The 20,983-nt window shown below is 43.3% G+C and overlaps 1 protein-coding gene and 1 long non-coding RNA gene across 3 annotated transcripts in view; one reads left to right on the top strand and one right to left on the bottom strand.

Moving 5' to 3' along the window:
* Nucleotides 1-7,481: 7,481 nt before the first annotated feature.
* Nucleotides 7,482-17,787, top strand: LOC308464693 (cytochrome P450 2C19-like). Of its 2 annotated transcripts, XM_080984181.1 has the most exons (9): nucleotides 7,519-7,761; nucleotides 9,145-9,307; nucleotides 10,075-10,224; nucleotides 10,994-11,154; nucleotides 12,215-12,391; nucleotides 12,753-12,894; nucleotides 13,711-13,898; nucleotides 14,821-14,962; nucleotides 15,304-17,787. In XM_080984181.1, exons 1-9 carry the CDS (start codon nucleotides 7,579-7,581, stop codon nucleotides 15,483-15,485), a joined length of 1,488 nt encoding a protein of 495 aa, XP_080840307.1. In that variant the 5' UTR covers nucleotides 7,519-7,578; the 3' UTR covers nucleotides 15,486-17,787. The 2 variants fall into 2 exon arrangements, with proteins under 2 accessions (XP_080840308.1, XP_080840307.1); XM_080984182.1 differs by lacking the exon at nucleotides 15,304-17,787 and having other exon boundaries at nucleotides 7,482-7,761; nucleotides 14,040-14,961.
* The window catches only part of LOC308470315, a 33,225-nt gene continuing 29,298 nt past the window's right edge, over nucleotides 17,057-20,983 (bottom strand). Inside the window, exon 2 of the long non-coding RNA XR_013982363.1 lies at nucleotides 17,057-17,250. This is a non-coding gene — a long non-coding RNA (uncharacterized lncRNA). The remainder of the gene's footprint in view (nucleotides 17,251-20,983) is intronic.

Raw genomic sequence — 20,983 nt, 5'->3', positions numbered from 1 at the left:
CTCCTCAGCTCTACCACTGTCAGAACGAACTCTCCTGACAGAGTCCGACTCCCAGACCCCATGAATCTGTCATGAGACAAAGGTTCTTGAGAGCAGAAGCAGTAAGGCCTACAAGGCCTACACAATCATTCAAGCCTGCTAACTGCTAACTATTAACAGCAAACTGCTAAGTCACTGTGATTCGTGACTCATCTTGAGTGATGACTCATTCTCCCTATAAAAGTAGCCAGTCTCTGTGCGTGTCTATGTGAGTGTATATCTCAGCCAGTGTGTGTGTTGTGTTGTGCCAACAAAAATTGTGCCAGGACTCTAGTACAGTGGTACCCCAGGATGCGAACGGGATCCGTTCCGGAGCCCCGTTTGCATCCTGAATGGAACGTAAGACGCGACGGCGCGTCTGCGCATGCACAGGTCTCATTTTGCCGCTTCCATGCATGCGCGTGACGTCATTTTGAGCGTCTGCACATGCGTGAGCGGCGAAACCTGGAAGTAACACGCTCTGTTACTTCCGTGTTGCCGCAGAGCGCACGCGATTTCCGTTCTTATCCTGGGGCAAAGATCTTAACCTGGAGTGACCACTTCCTGTTTAGCGGAGTTTTTAACCTGAAGTGTCTGTAACCCAAAGCATCTGTAACCCAAGGTACCACTGTAAATCAGTAACTAAGACTGTGCCTCTGTCAAGAGTCAGATAGCTGCTATGAGCACTCTGTGTATGCTCTTTATGCATTTCCGAGCACAATTCAAAGTGTTGGTGCTGACCTTTAAAGCCCTAAACAGCCTCGGTCCAGTATATCTGAAGGAGCATCTCCACCCCCATCATTTTGCCAGGACACTGAGGTCCAGTGCCGAGGGCCTTCTGGCGGTTCCCTCGCTGCAAAAAGCCAAGTTACAGGGAACTAGGGCCTTCTTGGTAGTGGCACCCGCCCTGTGGAACACCCTCCCACCAGATGTCAAAGAGAACAACAACTGAGGAGGGCAACCAAAATGGTCAAAGGCCTGGAAACGATGCCTTATGAGGAACGGCTAAGGGAGCTGGGCATGTTTAGCCTGGAGAAGAGGAGGTTAAGGGGTGATATGATAGCCATGTTCAAATATATAAAAGGATGTCACATAGAGGAGGGAGAAAGGTTGTTTTCTGCTGCTCCAGAGAAGCGGACACGGAGCAATGGATCCAAACTACAAGAAAGAAGATTCCACCTAAACATTAGGAAGAACTTCCTGACAGTAAGAGCTGTTCGACAGTGGAATTTGCTGCCAAGGAGTGTGGTGGAGTCTCCTTCTTTGGAGGTCTTTAAGCAGAGGCTTGACAACCATATGTCAGGAGTGCTCTGATGGTGTTTCCTGCTTGGCAGGGGGTTGGACTCGATGGCCCTTGTGTCTCTTCCAACTCTATGATTCTATGATTCTATGATACCAGACCTTTAGAAGATATCTGAAGGCAGCCCTGTTTAGGGAAGCTTTTAATGTTTAATAGACTATTGTATTTTAATATTTTGTTGGAAGCCACCCAGAGTGGCTGGGGAAGCCCAGCCAGATGGGCGGGGTATAAATAAATTGTAGTTGTTGTGCTGTTTATGAACAACTTTATTTTCTCAAGTAAAAGTTTTATTCTGTTTATGAAGAAGATTCTGTGTTGATTAATTTACTGCTGCGCAACAGAATCTTGCGCACCTTCTCTCACTCCACTCCAACTGCCTCCCTTAGAACCCTGGCCGATCAGGAGCTGTTGCTAGTTTACTATTTGCTGGCAGGGAGAAAAACACTTGGTGACTCAACCTGCTCAGTAAACACATTTTTCTGTCACACCCCTCTGGTCAAGGTGGCAGCTGCAGTGGTGAGCCCCTAAAAAAATTGTGCCTTGGGCAATTGCTCCGGTAGCCCCCGCTCTGAGGCTTCGCCTCTGGTGAGAGCTCGGAAGGTCCACCCATTTCTGTGTGAGACAAGAGTTAAGAGTTACCAGTGAGAGAGGACTTTGCATTTTTCTTTTTTCTTTTTCTTTTGGTTTACATTAGTTTGTCTTTTATTGGAATGTATTATGAAAAGCCTTAATAAAATCTAATTTAAAAAAGAAAAAGAAAGTTTCTCAAGCATCTCTACCTAGAACTATCTGGAACAAGACAATGTGAGACGGTAAGTAATGTTACCGGGTTCTTGTTACAGAGAAAGGGCAACTACCTTGGAAAGGGCAACTACCTTGAAAATGTAACATAAATGTCAGCCTGTACATGAAATTAAATAATGATCCAATACCATTTAGAATACTAATAACTCTTGTGCTTGGCCCTAATGCATCAGATTAAAAATAATGTCTGCTTTTAATCAATACTGCCTGAAAACTAACAGAACAGCTTTGCTAATGGAAGCATCAATACTATTTCTCAGCACTGGAAATGAAAGCAGGCTCCTGCAAGATTCTCAGGGTCAATGGCCCAAATGTCACAGAGAAAAATCACAGCCAGGGAGCTGATTACTCTGTGCTTATATAAAATGGCCTCTGACATGCCCCAAGGTGGCACACTTAATAAATTCACTCATTTATATCGCAGGAAGTGGTGGATAAATGACAAACCTAATGAACAGCTGTAGTAATATAAAGTAATCAATTTTGGAATTACTTTAAAAAAAAGAAATTGCAACATTTATTGTTTTAAGCCTTGGAGCAAGCTCATGAGATTGATCTTTTATAGTTTATACTTGGTGTGCAGTGTAGTGAGGTCATTTTTCCACCCAGATATAATCCCAAGGCAGCCATACAGATACATGCAGCACTTCCAATTTGTAAGAAGAATGGAGTCGGCCAAATGGTGTTAAAAAAGGATAGAACTTTATTTATGTATGCAACAACAGCAGCAAGAATACTCATCGCAAAGTATTGGAAGACACAAGAACTTCCCACGCTGGAGGAATGGCAGATGAAACTGATGGACTATATGGAACTGGCTGAAATGACTGGTAGAATCCGTGACCAGGGAGAAGAGTCGATGGAGGAAGACTGGAAGAAATTCAAAGACTATCTTCAGAAACACTGCAAAATTAAGGAATGTTAGAGTGATGTTGGACTGAAAACAAGTGGTTTCCAGCTGCACAGGTTAAAGTTAAGGATAGATTAAGATTAAAGATCAAGATTAAAGATGTTTAAAGAAATGGAAATTTGATATTAAAAGGGAAAACTTTAAAGTTATATGATATTAAGATATTAAGATTAAGGATTAGGTTTAAAAAAAAAGTTGATGTTATATATTTTAACATTTTATTAAATTAAAGATTGGGATTAAAAAAGTGGAAAAGAAACTGCTGGACAAATAATGTGGACTGGAATACAAAAGAGGGAGGTATGAGGAAGTCTAGAAAATAAGTAATTTAAAATTGGAAATGAAAAAGAGAGTTTGTTTTTAATTGTTGTTTTTTGTGTTTTTATTGTTAAGTTTTGTATTTTTTTGTGTGTGAGTTGTTTTTCTTGTTTTGTTGTTTAAAACTTTAATAAAAATTCTTTAAAAAAAAAAACAATTTGTAAGAAGAATGGGATTATGAAGGGGTGCTGAATGTGGCAAAGTGGATGAAGGTAAGCTCCACGAACAATTGTCCCATACACCCATTTCACTTGGGGAAAACTAAGACACACAGTATTGCAGAGTTTTTTAAAACCCATCTTGTTTTTATTCTATCATAAGGAGCATAAGTAATGTAAATTAAATGCACTTTTTTTCATTTCCCAAATATTGCAGGGAAATATTGCTTGTCTGCAAACCTCCTGGATTGTAAATGCTTTATTTGTTTTAGCATTATATATTTGATTGTTGTAACCTGACCCGGGAGCTTGTGGTAATGGGTGAATAAGGAATCTAATAAATACTGGTACATACATGCATGCATGTATGTATGCAAGGTAAGTAGGATAATGTTCTTTTTATGCCACATTTTGAATCATAGCTGTCAAGTCGCTGACAAAGAACTGAAATATGGAAAAGCCAACCAAGATAAGTACAATTTTGATACAAAATGCTATAATTTATTTACAGTACTGCTATTTATTTATTTACATTGATGTAATTAAGAAAGTATTAGGTAAAGATTTACTTGATTTTTTTAGAGTAAAATGATATTTTAGGATGTACTTTTGGTGATAGAGTACATATGGAACAATAAGATTAGTATTTAGTAAGTTTATTTCTGTTTTTGTTGGTGCTGGACTTCACTCAACCTCAATATTTTTTAACCATTTACTGTACAGGAATGCATTTAATACATATACCAGATTGGTGCGGTGGATGTAGGACCTGGGGGAGCAGAGCTCAGATCCCCCCTCAACCACATAATTCACAAGTTGACCTTGCACCTAGTGACAGTATCTCAGCCTTGTGAGGATATAATGGGGAGACCATATGCCTCACCTTCAGCTCACTGTAAGAAGGTGGGATTTAAAAAGGGGGGGAGGGAACTATATAATATGAAGGGAACAGTCCCAGACTCCAAAGAACAGGAGCTGGGAGGCCACTGGGTACTGCAGACCACTCTTTCCCTAGTTGGTTTTGGGGGCATCTGTTCTCCTTTACTGTGAATAAGCCCATTTTTGCTGGGCTTCTCTGCTCTGCCTTGGTTTCTGTTCTCCCCACCCCCTTCCCCAGTACAGCTTCTCAACAGTTAGGTTTCAATCATTGATAGCTGAAGTTGAAACGTCAGCATGCTGGGTGAGGAGTTGTCTGGTGGAAGGGATGGGATGGTGTGCAACAATAGGATGGAATCTGTGGTACAAGAAACCCATTCACTTCCTGGAACAAAATCATTCTGTAACAGATTTGAGGTTTGGGGCTCTGGGAAAGTTGCAAACAGATCTTGTTAAGAAAATAAATGGAATAGTTATGGAGGCTGAAGCCTATACCCTCCTGTTCTTCTTGGGTTTATTTAGGAGTTGAAGAATTTCTTCCTCTCTTGTAGGGTTTAAGATTTGGAGACATTCCCTTGGGCTTTTTTGCATTGTCGTGTTTTATAAGTTAAAAACCTTAATTTCTTATCACATATTAACAACGCCTAGCCAGTGTAATGTGTTTTAATCAGTATTGCGTTTTGACCTTTGTACCATAATGGAACAGGGAAGTTTCCCATCTGGTCTGGTGAAAATTAGCTTAACTGTATTGTGGAACTTTGACAGCTATGAGTTACAATTCTCAGTATGCAAAGTAAGGATAATAGGCACATATTCAATTGGTGAGTGCAGGTTTAGAATAATTTGGATAATGTGGTTGGATGGAGTTAAGACTACTGGGTGGTGGGGAGCAGGAGTGAATTTATGGCTGGGTGCCAGTCAATCTGCTTCAGTCCACGTTGATTAGTGATTGGTGTCTGTGGTAGACAGCCAGAAGAAGGGAAGACAACAGAAGAAGAGGATCTAGGAAGACAAAACAAAAAGAAAACAGAAAGGCAGAGTGGTACAATCCTCCTTCAATCATCAGAGCACTATATCTGGAGCCTCAACCCTCAGCTCTCCAAAGGCAAAGACATCCTCTTTTTTAAAGTTTAAGAATAGCAGACGAAAGCCAGGAGCCTACTTAATATGAATTGTTTTCCCATATAAAATATATGCATATATATATATATATATATATATATATATATATATATATTCTTGTTGATTGTTTGTTGTTGTTAAATTGCTTTGAGGTGTTTTAGGAAGTAGTTCATCAATGGAATTGATTGAATAAAAATAATTGGAACCTCATGCTGACTGACGCTAGATAGGTGCAGATGAATGGGTGCTAGAGAATAGGCCAATCTATGGGCTTCTCCTTCTGCAACAGGACAAGCCATGACCACACAGAGGCTACTTGATGCCTGGCTATCCCGTGGTGTGGCTCCTGCACATGTGAGGACAACAAATAGAATCAAGCGGTGTAAATTGGGTACAACATTATACTGCTTAATATTGAAATTTTTGATTGCGTAACCTGCCATGGGACCTTATGGTGCTAACCCAGAAATATTACCTCGGTTTAAGAACTTTGCTTCAGGATGAGAACAGAAATTGGGCTCCAGCAGCAACAGGAGGCCCCATTAGCTAAAGTGGTGCTTCAGGTTAAGAACGGTTTCAGGTTAAGAACGGATCTCCGGAACGCATTAAGTACTTAACTCGAGGTACCACTGTACTGCCTTTATATTAATCAGATCATGGTGCCTTGCACTGACACAGGAATGTAAGAAGCTGGCTTATCCCGAGTCACAGGGCTCTTCAGGACCCTACCGAGAGATAATGGGTCTTGAACCTGGGATCATGTGCTTGTCAGGCAGACCCTGTACCACCTCACCAGTTGCTCTGGCAAAGAAACTCAGTTTATGCAATCTGAACTCTGGTGAACTGAGTTGGCCTCTCTCTACAGAGCAGCCATAAAGTGTCCCAGCTGTGGCTAGAACGGGCGGAACTTCTGTGAACTGCACTGACAGGAGATTGACTCAAAACACACAGAGCAGCAACAGTTGTTGGCAAAAACATCTGGTGCACTTTGGTTTATGAACTGAACCACGAGTTCAAATAAGTTTATGCAAACTGAACTGACAAGTCAGTTTGAAAGACAATTTAACATTGGTATAAGTTAATGTTCTGTTTCAGCATGTGCACTAGTGACCATGGTTTTGTCCTCACTAGGGCACATTGTTTCGATGATGGTGTGTCTTGTCAGTACATAAGCACTTCCAGGTTTATGTCTCCAAAATCTATCTTGGTGTGTCCTGCCCACATTAGTGGGTAGTGCTAGATGGGATTGTTGGGGGAAACAAATAAACTTCCTTCTCCTGAACCTCTAGCTAATGCATGTATTACTTTAAACCACACAAGAGCACTGTTTGTGCAGCAAGCAAGCCAGCATTTGCTCGTAGTCTTTTTCTAAGTTAACTCCACCTGTAAAAGCTGAACCATTTTGTTGTTCTCTCCTGATAAGATGCCTGCTATAGCTCTCTCTTTTTATCTCTACTCATCCTGTAAATAGTTCTTGCCAAGATAATTTTGTTCCTGCATGAATAAAGCAGTAGAAATCCAGAAACTGTGTGTAAACTTCTCAGTCTAATTCACCCAAACTGCAAGGTCTCCTAACAGGGATGTATTTGTGCTACGGCTGAGCTCCATTATGGACCTGCCTTCAAGTTTATTTCAATTTTATTTAACATTTGTGGGCATCTGAGGTGCAAGAAACCTCCAGCCAAGCACTCAGAGTATACAAGAAGCTCTCCTGCAGGAACCTGGTCCTGAAAGCACCTTAGAAGCAGAACCATTTGCCTCAAGGCTACATTACAATGTTTGGCAGAAAAAACCCTGAACCCCTGGTTGTCTTACATCACAGACCTTGTGCGCTGTAATGCCGATATCATTGCCTTACTAATCAATGAAAAAAAAGGATACAGACTTAAGTTCAGAAAAGTTCATTTCTTGATTATACAACCTTATCTACTTAATGGCTGATCTCATTTACTCAGAGATACCTAGAATTCCTATTGGTGAAAGTCCATGTATATGTGACCTCCTCAGAGTATATAAAATTGGAAAGCAAATTAATTCATCTAGAGTCATTTCAGTCACTGTTAGCTGGTGCCATGGAGCCTCTAGGGACAGTGACCATTTTGATGATCATATGTATCTCTTGCCTTGTTTTCCTTGCAGTCAGGAGCAGGACGCCAGAGAATGCAAAGCAGCTGCCACCTGGCCCACCTCCACTGCCCATCGTAGGGAACGCTCTGCAGCTGAAGACCAACAACCTGGCCCAGGTTCTCCAGGAGGTAAGCCAAAGATGAGCACCTTCCTCAACAGCTGTCTGTTTATGACCGTTACCTGTTTGCAAGCCTCTTTCCATTTGACTCTTTTGGAAGGGGACAGTCCATTGTCAGTTTGTTTATTTATAGATGGTACCATCTGTGTGCAGGGCACATTTGCAGAGTCTAAGGCAACAGACTCTGCACTTTGACAGAGGAGAGGCAAGAGAGGGAGGGGAGGCATCCAGACCAGAGGAAAAGAATAGCAGAATCGCTGTGATGTCAGTGGCACGGACTTGCGCTTGGCTACATCAGCAGGCATGGGGAGCAGGGACTTGTCGCAAAGGCTCCACAGAAAAGAGGTGGACTTTGAGCAGGTCCCACAACTCCAGAAAGGGGGTTGTTTTATTGTCATTTTATTGTCATGCTTAAAATAAAAGCCATAAAACCCCCTTCTGAGTAACGAACTTTAAAAAGCAATAGTGCAGTTTTCATACTATATTAGAGACAGGGGGCGGGGGCGGGTCCAGTTCTTCCTCCACACATGGATGGTTTGGGCATTATTGCCCTCTGAACATTTTTAGCCTCTGCTGGACAGTGGGGAGTTCATAGTCTTCTTGTATTTTGAAAAGCTGCTCCTTTATTTTCCCCAGAATGTGCTCAGTGGGAAGGTACTGTAAGAATTCCCTTAGAAAAATGAGTGTGAGGGGGACATAACAGAGCAGTATAATCATATTCACGATATAGAGAAAGTGGATGGGAAAACACTTTTACCCCCCTCTCATAATGCCATACCCTCCAACATTTCTCCAATGAAAATAGGGACAGCCTAAGGACATTCTGTGATCAAACTGGGATGGCTTCTCTAAATCAGGGATGTCCCTGGAAAATAGGGACACATGAAGGGTCTGTAATGCTAAAACTTGGAGCCTTCAGTTAAAGCTGAATGTTGGAAGATTTACAACACACGCAGGATAGTAGTTCTTCATACAGTGCATATTGAAACTGTGGAATTTACTCCCAAAGAAGTAGCGATGATAGCCTCCAACTTGGATGATTTAAAAGAAATGTTCAGACAAAATTCATTGAAGATAAAGCTACCCATAGCTGCTAGTGATGATGCTGAACCTCCACCAGTTCCAGGGACCTGCAGGAGGGGAGCGTGCTATTGCACTCAGGTCTTGTTTTTGAGCTTCCCAGAAGAACTGTGTGGGCCACTGTGATAACAGTCGTGGACTAGTTGGCCTTCAGCCTGATCTAGCTGCAGAACACTTCTGTATGTTATTAAGAGTCATGTGGTTCAGATGCCCATAGTGAGTCTGGGGGCAGCGGGGCTCTACATCAGCTATATGAACCTCTCCTAACCCGCAAACCCACCTAGATGTGTGTCCTTCTCTATCTTTTTTCCAGTTTGGTGAGAAGTATGGCTCTGTGTTCACAATGTATTTTGGAGCAGAACGGGTTGTGGTGCTGCATGGCTATGATGCAGTGAAAGAAGCACTGATCGACCGTGGAGATGAATTTGCTGCCAGGGGACACCTGCCATTAGCTGATGATGTCAACAAGGGATTAGGTATTCTTTGCTGGTTGACCGGGGGGGACGGACAGGAAAATCCCTCTATTCATGAAAATAAAGCAACAGGTGGCGCCCCCCTGGGATGTGTGTTGCCGCCCGCACCCCCCGGGACGCTCCCGCCGCCGCCGCACGCTGCCTTACACCCACGGGTGCTTACCCCTGACCACGCAGGCCGCTCTAGGTGCCGAAGCAGCTAGCTCCGCCTCTGGTCTAGAGAAAGCACCAAAAATTAAAGCAGGATTGAATGAGTCTCTAGCCTTTAAAAATAATGGTCTGAGGTAATTCTGGTGTGGGCAGTAAGTGTGAGAGTTATGTGAGCAGAATTCCCTGGCCTGGATCTTGTGAATCAATAAACTCTCCACACCAAGAAAGAGTTTCAAAGTTACTCTAAGCTATCTTAAAATTTGTTACCAAGAAAATAAATAAATACAAATCAACACATTGCACTTAAACAATTAGCAATGTAGTCCAGTTGGTCTTAAAGGTGCTACTGGAAGGATTTTTTTATTTTGACTATGGCAGACCAACACGGCTACCTATCTGTAACCAGTTTTTTTAAAGTTCTTTTTGGTTAATATAGTCCATGAACTATTGCTTCTTCATTATACTGGCAGCTTCAGAGAGAGACCCAGGCTCCAAGAGATAAATTATCAGTTAACATAAATATCGAAACATTGAGGCTCCTGCTCTTCCAACCTGCTTCTTCTGCTCTCCCTTTCAGTCCATCCATCTCCTTCATGCCCATTTCCTCTTCTGCTTTCCAGGAATTATATTCAGCAATGGGGAGGTGTGGAAGCAGCTCCGACGTTTTGCCCTTACCACCCTGCGCAACTTTGGCATGGGAAAGAAAAGTATTGAGGAGAGGATCCAGGAGGAAGCACAGTTCCTGCTAGAAAAGCTCCAGGACACTCAGGGTGGGTAGCCACTGCCCCTCATCCACATAGGCTTATCAAGCAGACCCCCTTGAACATCACAACAGATGCTGGGGTACATTACAACAGATTATTAACCACCAACTCATAAAGAAATAGCATGGTAGGTACAAGGAAATCATTAAAAAATTAAAATCGTAAAACACAGAACTAGTGACCAACACTGAATGAAATAAATTGCCTAAAAACACTTGTGAAATACAGTGGTACCTCAGGTTAAGTACTTAATTCGTTCCGGAGGTCCGTACTTAACCTGAAACTTTTCTTAAGCACCACTTTAGCTAAGGGGCCTCCCGCTGCCACCGCACTGCCAGAGCAGAATTTCTGTTCTTATCCTGAAGCAAAGTTCTTAACCTGAAGCAGAGTGCTCTGCAGATATTGTTGATTTCCAGCTGCTTTCAGCCCCAACAGTCATCAGTGGTCCAGAAGTTACAGTATAGCAGCATCTGAAGTGCTTTGGATTCCTTAGTTTTAGTCTAGAGTTCACCCAGGCCTGCTCCACTGTGGTCACCCTTTCCTATCTAAGGATATATTAGCTGAAGCTGGAAGAAAGCACTTTGGAAAGTCCTTGGAAGAAATCACTCATAGCCACTGAAGATGCCCATGCCTTCAGAATTGTTGTGAGAAAGGCAGCTTCCTGTCTGACCACTGAGGCCTGGAGCCAGGAAATGGCAGCTCAGAAATTCCAGACTAGATTATTGCCTAAAACCTGTAGTGGGGTTGTATAATTATTTTTTTGTTGTCCTTCCAGAGAAGCCCTTGGATCCAACCTACTTGCTCAGTTGCGCTCTCTCCAATGTCATTTGTGCAATTGTCTTTGGGAAACGATACGATTATAATGACAAGAAGTTCCTATCCATGATGAGCTTAATGAATGAAAACTTTCAGGTTTTAAGCTCTTCTTGGGGACAGGTAGGTGCCATCTTTTTAAAGGCCCTTTCCCACAAAGTCTAAATTTTCCTGCTGTTTAAATGTCTTTCTTCCAGGCTTCTCATGGCCCATACTGCCTCTGCCTCTTAATATTTCTGTTAATGTCCTAGTTGCAGGTTTGCCATGAGCAACTGGTTAGCCACTGTGACAGCACAATGGGCCACTGGCCTGATTCAATAGGCTCTTCTTATGTTTTTAATTTGGAGAGCCAATACCAATACCTGGGTCTAATAACCAAGGCTTGACTTAACTCAACAGCAGCCCGGTGGAATAGGAAGTAAAGCTTAACGAGTAAAACCCACAGGCTCAATACTGTAACTGGAACTAATCACTTGGGATGTATATACACTGCCATTGCCTCTGCATCCAATGTGCTTCCACTAATGGTTTGAGAAAGTGTGAATACATGATGTTAGTCACAATCGATATCTAACCTGCCATTTCTTATGAAAAGTTGCGCCTTGCTGAATTTTAAGCCAGGGATGTGTACACGGACTGGTTTCAGTAGGAGAAACAGATGGGACTACATTTAGAGATATGTATGTAATCCCATAGCTCAGTTTTAGAGCATTTGGCTTGTTTATATAGGGTTCCAGAGTCAATTCCTAGTAGCATCCCTGGTTAGGGATGGGACTCCTGAATGAAACCCAGCAGAGCTGCTAGCATAGGCACTACTGACCTTGAGAGACCAATGGTCTCATTCAGTATATACCTTTTAACATGTGGATTGGGGGGGTGGGTAATTGGGTTGTTTTTATTTTGATTATGCATTTTGTGGTTCTATATTTTTATTTTAGTCTGCGAACCACCCTAGGACCTGTGGGTATAAATTCAATAAACAATAATAAAAAAATAATGATATAAGACAACTGAAGGGGAACATCTACATAGATTTGGGAAGCATTGGTAGTGAAAATGCTGGTGTGTGGACAACAGAGTTGACATGAACACAAGGCAACAGTGGCCAACATTATACTGAAGCCCGAGTTTGGACAAACCCTGACTGAGGTTGGTGCCAATGGGTCTCTTGTGTTTCTTCTAGCTCTACAACCTCTTTCCTTCTTTGATGAAATGCATCCCTGGGCCCCACCATAAAGTGCTGAAAAACAACTTGGCAGCCAGACAGTTTGTTTTGGAGGAGGTTGAAGAGCACAAGGCCACTCTGGACCCCAGCTCACCTCGGGATTTTCTCGACTGCTTCCTTATGAAAATGGATCAGGTAATCATGAAAACTCACAGACCTCTCCATGTGGGTTCTCCTGCCACTCCTGAAGCTTCCCAACCAGCAGACTTCCATCCAGCTTCTTGTGGGGAATGCCAAGGAAAGAGATTCCTGCCCACACCCCATTGGAGTAGATTCATTTCCCATTGCTGACCTGTTCTTGCAGTAAATGGGAAGTTCTTTCTAATGATTAGCCCTCTGGGCAAGGAATGTCAAGAGGAATGAGCTGTAAAAGGACTTGAGATAAGATGTTGTATCTTGGGACGGGAGCTGTTCCCAGTGGCACAGTTAAATTCTTGTTATGTTGTACTCAGAACAATTGAGTTGACTCCACTGACTGTGTTGTGTGTTTCTGCAGGAAAAAGGTAATAGTGCATCCCATTTCACCATTGAAAACTTGGCCATAAGCACAGTTGATTTGTTTGTGGCTGGAACAGAGACCACCAGCACCACACTGCGATACGGGTTCATGATCCTCCTCAAATACCCAAAGATACAAGGTAAAATGGATGCGATGTTAGTATTTATTATTCTAGTTCTCTCCTCAATTTATGTGTCACAGGTCCAAGAGGTTGTTGTTCTGCCACTTTCCCCAGGAAAACCCACTGTTCATTCCTGAATGTTAACCATCGCTGACTGACATCAGCAGTAAACAGAAGGCTTTCCTGGAGAAAACGGGGGGGACGGGGGACGGGACCAAATGCTCATACCCATGCCTAGAAATCCCAGCAAAAACAGACGTGTGGATGAGCTCTTATAGCTGACCATATTGTAAACCCTAGGATTTTATATACAAACAGTAACAACTTGAACTTGGCCCAGTAGTATAGTGGCAGCCAGTGCAGATCCTTTAGACTAAGGCATCACATCCTGCACCAGCTGCACTTTCTGTGCCAGCCTGAAGGGTAGCCCACAAAGGCACAACCACAAGGGCCAGGGGTCAAAAGGCCCTCAGGTAGGATCAGAATCACTGCAGGACAGTGCCTCCAATAGGAATCCCTCTAAGCTGGACCATCACTTGCTCCTAAAACTTCCCTAAAGAGGAGGCCTTTGTCCCTCTGGGCTCCTTTTGGATAGAAATTGAATTAATATATAAATAATTGCAGTTATACTATGTTTCCCTGTTTACAGATGGATTACTGAAGGTGAGCTACAATAATTTGTCTGAGTTAATGTGATGAGTCAACAGAAAGTTGGTATCAGAAAACAATTGAAAGCTCCAAAATGTGCAGGGGCTGGCAGGCACTCCCATGGAATTTCAGTTGCTTCTATGATGTTTCCTGCACTGGTGTTAAACCTCATTCTTCCCATTACAGACAAAGTGCATGAAGAAATTGACCGAGTTATTGGCCGATCACGAAGTCCTTGCATGGCAGATCGTGGGGCAATGCCTTACACAGATGCTGTCATCCATGAGATCCAGAGGTTCATCTCTCTCATCCCACTGAGCGTCCCTCATGCAGTACTCAAAGACACACCGTTCAGACAATATGTCATTCCAAAGGTCAGCTCTTTTCAAGGCTCTGAGTAGTAATAGTAGGCTGCTAGCCATGATGGCTATATTCTACCTCCATGGCGAGAGGCAGCATACTTCTGAATACCAGTGGGTGGAAACCACAGGAATTGAGAGTGCTGTCTTGTTTAGATTATGTTGAAGGGCTTCCCATGGGCATTTGGTTGGACACCATGAAAACAGGATGCTGGACCAGATGGGGCCACTGGACTGATCCAGCAGAGCTTTTCTTCTCTTCTTATCTACAAGCAAGGGAAGTGTTGTTGTTTAGTCGTTTAGTCGTGTCCGACTCTTCGTGACCCCATGGACCACAGCACGCCAGGCACTCCTGTCTTCCGCTGCCTCCCGCAGTTTGGTCAGACTCATGTTTGTGGCTTCGAGAACACCATCCAACCATCTCGTCCTCTGTCGTCCCCTTCTCCTTGTGCCCTCCATCTTTCTCAACATCAGGGTCTTTTCCAGGGAGTCTTCTCTTCTCATGAGGTGGCCAAAGTATTGGAGCCTTAGCTTCACGATCTGTCCTTCCAGTGACCACTCAGGGCTGATTTCCTTAAGAATGGATGCGTTTGATCTTCTTGCAGTCCATGGGACTCTCAAGAGTCTCCTCCAGCACCATAATTCAAAAGCATCAATTCTTTGGCGATCAGCCTTCTTTATGGTCCAGCTCTCACTTCCATACATCAAGGCAAGGGAAGTAGTTTAGCCCAACTCCTAAAGTGTAGCTGGGCATCTTCAGGCCTGCACTTCATTTTAAACACCCTATTGTCTTCTGACGCTGCCCCATTCTTCTCTGTATCAACAAAGTACCTTCCTTCCTGTTAGTGCCTTCCCACACCATTCCTTTGTGAGAGTCAATTTTATGCTTTCGTTGGGTGTCATGGCCATCCAGCCCATTTCTTTGCACTCTCTGCAGGGTACTACCATATATCCTATTCTGACGTCTGTGCTGCATGACAGCAAAGAATTTCCAAACCCCAAAGAATTTGACCCAGGACATTTCTTGCACAAAGATGGCACCTTCAGGAAGAGCGACTATTTCATGCCTTTCTCAGCAGGTAAGATCTCTGCTTCCTCAGTTGGCTGCGGTCTTGGCCAGCTCAGGTCTTTCCCGTCTCACTAATCGGCTGGTGTCGGGGCAATGAGGGGGAACCTCCTTCCTCCTGTAGCCTAAACTGGAAGGGCTCCCAGATTGTGAGAGAGGGGCAGAGGCTTCTGGGTCCATCAGAACTCCTTGTACCTTTCCTGTGACCAGCTGAAGCAAAAGAAATGGTGGAAAGAGTGACTCTCCCAGGAGCTGTTCTGGAGCAGCACCTTCGCTCCTTTGGCATGATTGTTATTTTCTCCGTAACAGCCAAAGTGGTTGTTATGCATCTTACACTTTGGGTTTCCTTTGCAGGGAAGCGGATATGTGTGGGGGAAGGTCTGGCCCGTATGGAGATCTTCTTGTTCTTGACCACCATATTACAGAACTTCACTCTGAAGTCCATCATTGACCCCAAGGACATCGATCTCACACCTGTGTTGAGCAGCATAGGCAACTGCCCTCGGCCCTATCAGCTCTGCATTGTCCCTCGCTGAAAAGCCTGCCTCAGGAGGGCTGCACATGTGGAAAAGTCGCAGCCCGGCAAATCTTTGTTCAAAAAACCCTTAACACAATATCTCCTCACGTGTGGAGCCCTATCTTCTTACCTGACTAGTTGTTGAAATGTTACTTTGGGGATCATGCTAGAGACTATTTCACATTGAAGACATTATTGCAATGGACAAATAGCAGCATTTAGAAATTAGTCACACACAAAAATCCCATTCTTATCTTTCTTGCCCCTTCATATGCATATGTGTGCAGCGGCGTAGCTAGCCGCTGGAGTGACTGGTGCGGGGGCATGTCCTGCAGCCAGGGTTGTGTTGAGCGACCCATGGGGGTGGGGCAAGCCTCTCCGATGCTTGGAGCCTCTTCGCTGCCTCCCCCTCAGCTGTAGGGCGTCTGAGGGAGAGGCAGACAGAAATCCCACGCTGCAGTGCGAAACTTGCAGGTGCCTAAACCACCATGTCACTCCAAAAAATTTCATGAGCCCAATTTTTTAAAAACTCATTTTGTCACACACCCCTCAATGATGACATCCGGGGCAGACTGTACCCCCCCACCCCCTTCCTCCGCCACTGTATATGTGTGATGGGCAAAATCTGCCAAGATGTAAGCTTTTTAGCCACCGAGTCTTGTTACTCTTTGGGCTAAATGAAGCCAATCAGAGTGGAAGGAACTGAGTCAACCACTGAGGAACTGGTGACCCTCAATGGTGGTTGGAGTCTTGCGCCCATCACCCCTGATGTTGGCTGGGGCAGATGGGGGCTGGAGTCCAGGAATATCTGAAGGGCTGCAGGTTCCCCATTCTTGCCATGAGGGCTCAGTTGGGACAACTCCCATAATCCCATTTCATTGGATAGGTGGCTGGAGATAATGGGAGCTGCAGTCCAGCAACAAAATCTCCAACCTTGACTTGGTGGGTTGAAGTGCTGCAGGCTGTAGAAGCTGGGTGGGTTGAGACCCCTGTCTGAGATGACCTTTTCATTCCCTCGCATGTCGTACCTGAGATACAGCAAAGTTGTTTAACTGAGTGACAACATAAGCTTTTTTGGTAACCCTTCTATAGATCTGTACACTGAGATTGGCAGGTATGTCAATGCTAATAATAAAGCACAGGCAGACAATTTTATTTGGAAAGATATTCCAATAAACTCAGTTTGGAGTTTCCCGGTCCTAGAACAAAACGTCTTTCACTTTCAGCCTGAGCTAAGAAGGAAAGTCTTTGGAGGGTGCTGCAGAAATCAATAGCTTTTAAAATCTTTACCCCTTTCAACTAGTAGAACATCCTTGAGACTTGACATTTACAAATGTTTGCCAATAATTCCTTTAAGGGTAACCATGTTCTAAAGAACAGATAGCAATACTGGATGCAACTGAACGTCTGAGTAAGTACAGTGGTGCCTCGCAAGACGAAATTAATTCGTTCTGTGAGTTTTTTCGTCTTGCGAATTTTTCGTCTTGCGAAGCACGATTTCCCATAGGAATGCATTGAAAATCATTGCAATCAAAACAAACTTGCAAGACGTTTTCGTTTTTCGTCTTGCAAAGCAAGCCCATAGGGAAATTCGTCTTGCGAAGCAACTCAAAAAAACAAAAAACTCTTTCGTCTTGCGAGTTTTTCGTCTTGCGAGTTTTTCATCTTGCGAGGTACCACTGTATGGGAAATGAACTAAGTTGGATCCAGAAATCTACTAGTCCTAGGAAGCATATCTTCAAGATAGGCACAGAGCATAGATGGGCAAGATCTCCCAAGCCTACCTTGGATGAACTTGGAAATCATCCAAGATCTTCCAGGATAAGAAAACTATTTTTTTCCTCCTGAGCCCAACTGAGGCTCTCACTGTCTTTAAAAATCTAGAACTGAGAAAATAGCTCTCCCTCAAATTCTCCACTTACTTTGTGGGTGGCAAAATAAGGAAGGTCATTGTGGCGTTTGCCCTCCTAGGTGTGTGACATCATACTGGGTTCATAAGGAAAGGGTTAACTAATTGTAAAATGACTAACCTATAGGAACCCAAGGGGAGAAGTTAGTGTTAGAGTTGTTAAGAAGTCAGTTGAGAGTTAGAGAAGGGAGAGGGAGGATAAGTCTGTGGTTTGGGCTAGTTTGATGTGAGAACGTGAGAGAATCAGTTAAGAGGAGTCAGTTAAACAGTTGGGATAATCAGTTAGAAGGTATTAGAAAGGTATAGGCCGGTAAAGAAACTAAGATTAAGAAACTGACAAGAAAATTAACTGAGAAACCATATTTGTTAATGCTTACAAAATAAACTTGTTTATTTGATTTAATTTTAACAACTGTCTGGACTCAGTGTGTACCCGAGAGTAATGGGTTGGTGGCAGCAGGGAAGCAAGCACAGTGGTGGTGCAGGGATCAATAGATCGTCAAACGTCCGGGAACCCAGTGTGATTGCCACAGTCATTTCACTGAATATTCTCCGAGGGAGGACTGAAAATCTCCAGGAGGAGTTGGTGAGGGAAAACTTTCAGAGAATTGTCAGAATTTCTTTCCTCTCAGTCTTCCTTCAGCCCTGCTCCCATTCAGTGTAACAGAAAAATGTTTCCCTAGTACAAATTCAGAGGCAGCCTGGGCAAAATTGGTGAGGGGAAGTCCACCTATGAAGTTAACCAAGGAAGAATGGTCTTCCTCTTCTGTCTTCAGAATTTTTCTTTTTGGTTCCTGCACCCTCTCAATTAGCTCCTATTCAAAGTAGTGAAGTAATGTTTCTCCATTGCACTGAATGGAAGGGGCAAGAGGAAGGAACTTGTCTCTGATTTTAATTCAAGCTGGAGAAGAATTCGGGGCTTGAAATGCTTGTCCTCTGTCCCCATTGAAACTCCTGAAGGTCTTCTCCAAGCCAAAGTTTGGAGAAGTGTGCTGGTTTCACTTGCATAGAAAACGACTGCTCCACTTCTTCTGGAGAATAAGAACACATCCAGATGTATGTGTTTTTTTACCTGTTTGTGAAATGGAATGACTTTATAGATGTACTTCACCCTCCCAGAGCTAAATAAATAATACTTTGACAAACTGAATGCTGTCACTTGTAAAGATATTGCAAGTATAGCAATTTTATTTGCAGATTTATAAACTGCTTTACAACCAAATATTACTGCTGTATTCAGTAAAATAAAAAGGATTCCTAATGCAGTAAACTACATTTGCTTTGCATAATTTATTCTGACTCTGCAAGGCTTCAGGAGGAATGAGTTGCTTTGCAGGCCACTGATACCTTCACCCCCTGAAATCCTAAGCTCCTTCTAGTTTCTACCAGGCATTGCTTATGCACTTCGGAGCTTAGCCTTTGTTTCTAATGTAACCCAAGCTACTGCCATTCATTGTATTAGTAGCAATCCAGCACACCTTCATTTACTAGAGTAAGATGTGGCAGTTATTGTTCCCCCTTCTCTTCCAAGAGATAGCTGCAGGAGCATGCACAGTAGGTTGCTTTTTAGGGTGGTTTGAATGGCTGCTCTCAGAAGGAGAGAGAACAAAAGAGAACTCTGCTGGAGCAGGTCAAAGGCCTATCTAGTCCATTATCCTGCTCTCCCTGTGGCCAACCAGATGCCTATGAGAAGCCCTCAAGGAGCAACTGAGCGCTACAGTGCTCTCCTCCCCATTTGCAGTTCCCAGCAACATTTGAGGGCTATTCCTAACTGTGTAGTGCATCAATGACAGCTCCATAATAAAATCCAGAGTCAGGCCACTGGGATTTAAATATCTTCCTTTTGTAACACATTGCTTTAAAAAATCCCTCCACCTTAAAAACACAGACATTTAAAACAAATTACTAATAAAATCACACGATTAAATTTATGGCACATGACTGCAGTTCTGTGCATGGTTGGGAGTAAGCACCATTGAACACAGTGGTGCGTATTTCTGCTGTATAGGTTCAATTTTTAAAACACATTTGGTTTTAGAAAATGACATTGAGATAGCAGAAACGCAACCTTTTCCTTTTAATTAGCAATGCAAACAACTTTTTGTTATTTATTTTTGGAATTTTACAACAAAATCAAACAGCCCCCTGTCTCCCCACCTGCCCTACGCATCCTCCCCCTTCCTCACATGCCCCCAAACCTCTGTATTCCTCCCTAGCCCCAATTGCCCTTAATCCCCCCCATCCCACAGCATTTGTATTTGTTTGTATGATCAGTGGCAAACCTGTACTTTCACTACCGATTCCCCTGACACATCTAATCTAAGGATGACCTGCTGCTTATGATGTAACAATGCAAGCACTCCAGAATTTACAGACATTTATAGACCACGTCCACACAGGATTAAAGTGTAGTATTTTGTCTCAATCTGCCCCTCTGAACAAGCTTATATTAGCTGATGAAAACCCTCTCCCATGCCCACACTTTTAAGCAGTTTGCCATTGCTTCTTTTTATCTAAGTTGCATATAAAAATAGGAGAAGGTCTGTGGCAATTTAAAGACTTAACTGTGTTTATTTGTAAAGGGAGTAAGATTTGCTAGGGCATACTTCCTCAGATGCAGAATGGGTGGCAACAACAACAACATAGTATTAGTATTAATAATAATGTACAGCGGTATCTTGGGTTAAGTACTTAATTCGTTCCGGAGGTCTGTTCTTAACCTGAAACTGTTCTTAACCTGAAGCATCACTTTAGCTAATGGGGCCTCCTGCTGCCGCCGCGCCTCCGGAGCATGATTTCTGTTCTCATCCTGAAGCAAAGTTCTTAACCCGAGGTACTACTTCTGGGTTAGCGGAGTCTGTAACCTGAAGTGTCTGTAACCTGAAGCATCTGTAACCCGAGGTGCCACTGTATAGTAATAAAGGAGAATGCATGCTTTCTCCCTGAGGATCCCCATGCACCTCACATTTGGACACTAAGCACTGGTTACCCACAAGTGCAGCAGCAAGAATGCAGCCTCCTATTCATTCTGTGGACGAGAGCCCTGTCTCCTTCCTCTGAGGGCTCATCATGGTGTAGTTATACAGTGGTACCTCGGGTTACATGCTTTAATTCCTCCTCACTTTCTGCCATCAAGGTTATGTCATCTGCATATCTGAGGTTGTTGATATTTCTTCCAGCAATCTTAATTCCGGCTAGGGATTCATCCAGCCCAGCCTTTTGCATGATGAATTCTGCATATAAGTTAAATAAGCAGGGAGACAATATGCAGCCTTGTCGTACTCCTTTCCCAATTTTGAACCAATCAGTTGTTCCATATCCAGTTCTAACTGTAGCTTCTTGTCCCACATAGAGATTTCTCAGGAGACAGATAAGGTGATCAGGCACTCCCATTTCTTTAAGAACTTGCCATAATTTGCTGTGGTCGACATAGTCAAAGGCTTTTGCATAGTCAATGAAGCAGAAGTAGATGTCTTTCTGGAACTCTCTAGCTTTCTCCATAATCCAGTGCATGTTTGCAATTTGGTCTCTGGTTCCTCTGCCTCTTCTAAATCCAGCTTACACTTCTGGGAGTTCTCGGTCCACATACTGCTTGAGCCTTCCCTGTA

The sequence above is a fragment of the Podarcis pityusensis genome, assembly GCF_964106645.2.
Source record: "Podarcis pityusensis genome assembly, chromosome: 1".
Classification (NCBI taxonomy): domain Eukaryota; kingdom Metazoa; phylum Chordata; class Lepidosauria; order Squamata; family Lacertidae; genus Podarcis; species Podarcis pityusensis.
Note: the sequence above shows the minus strand (reverse complement) of the source record. Positions and strands in the feature narration are given on the sequence as shown.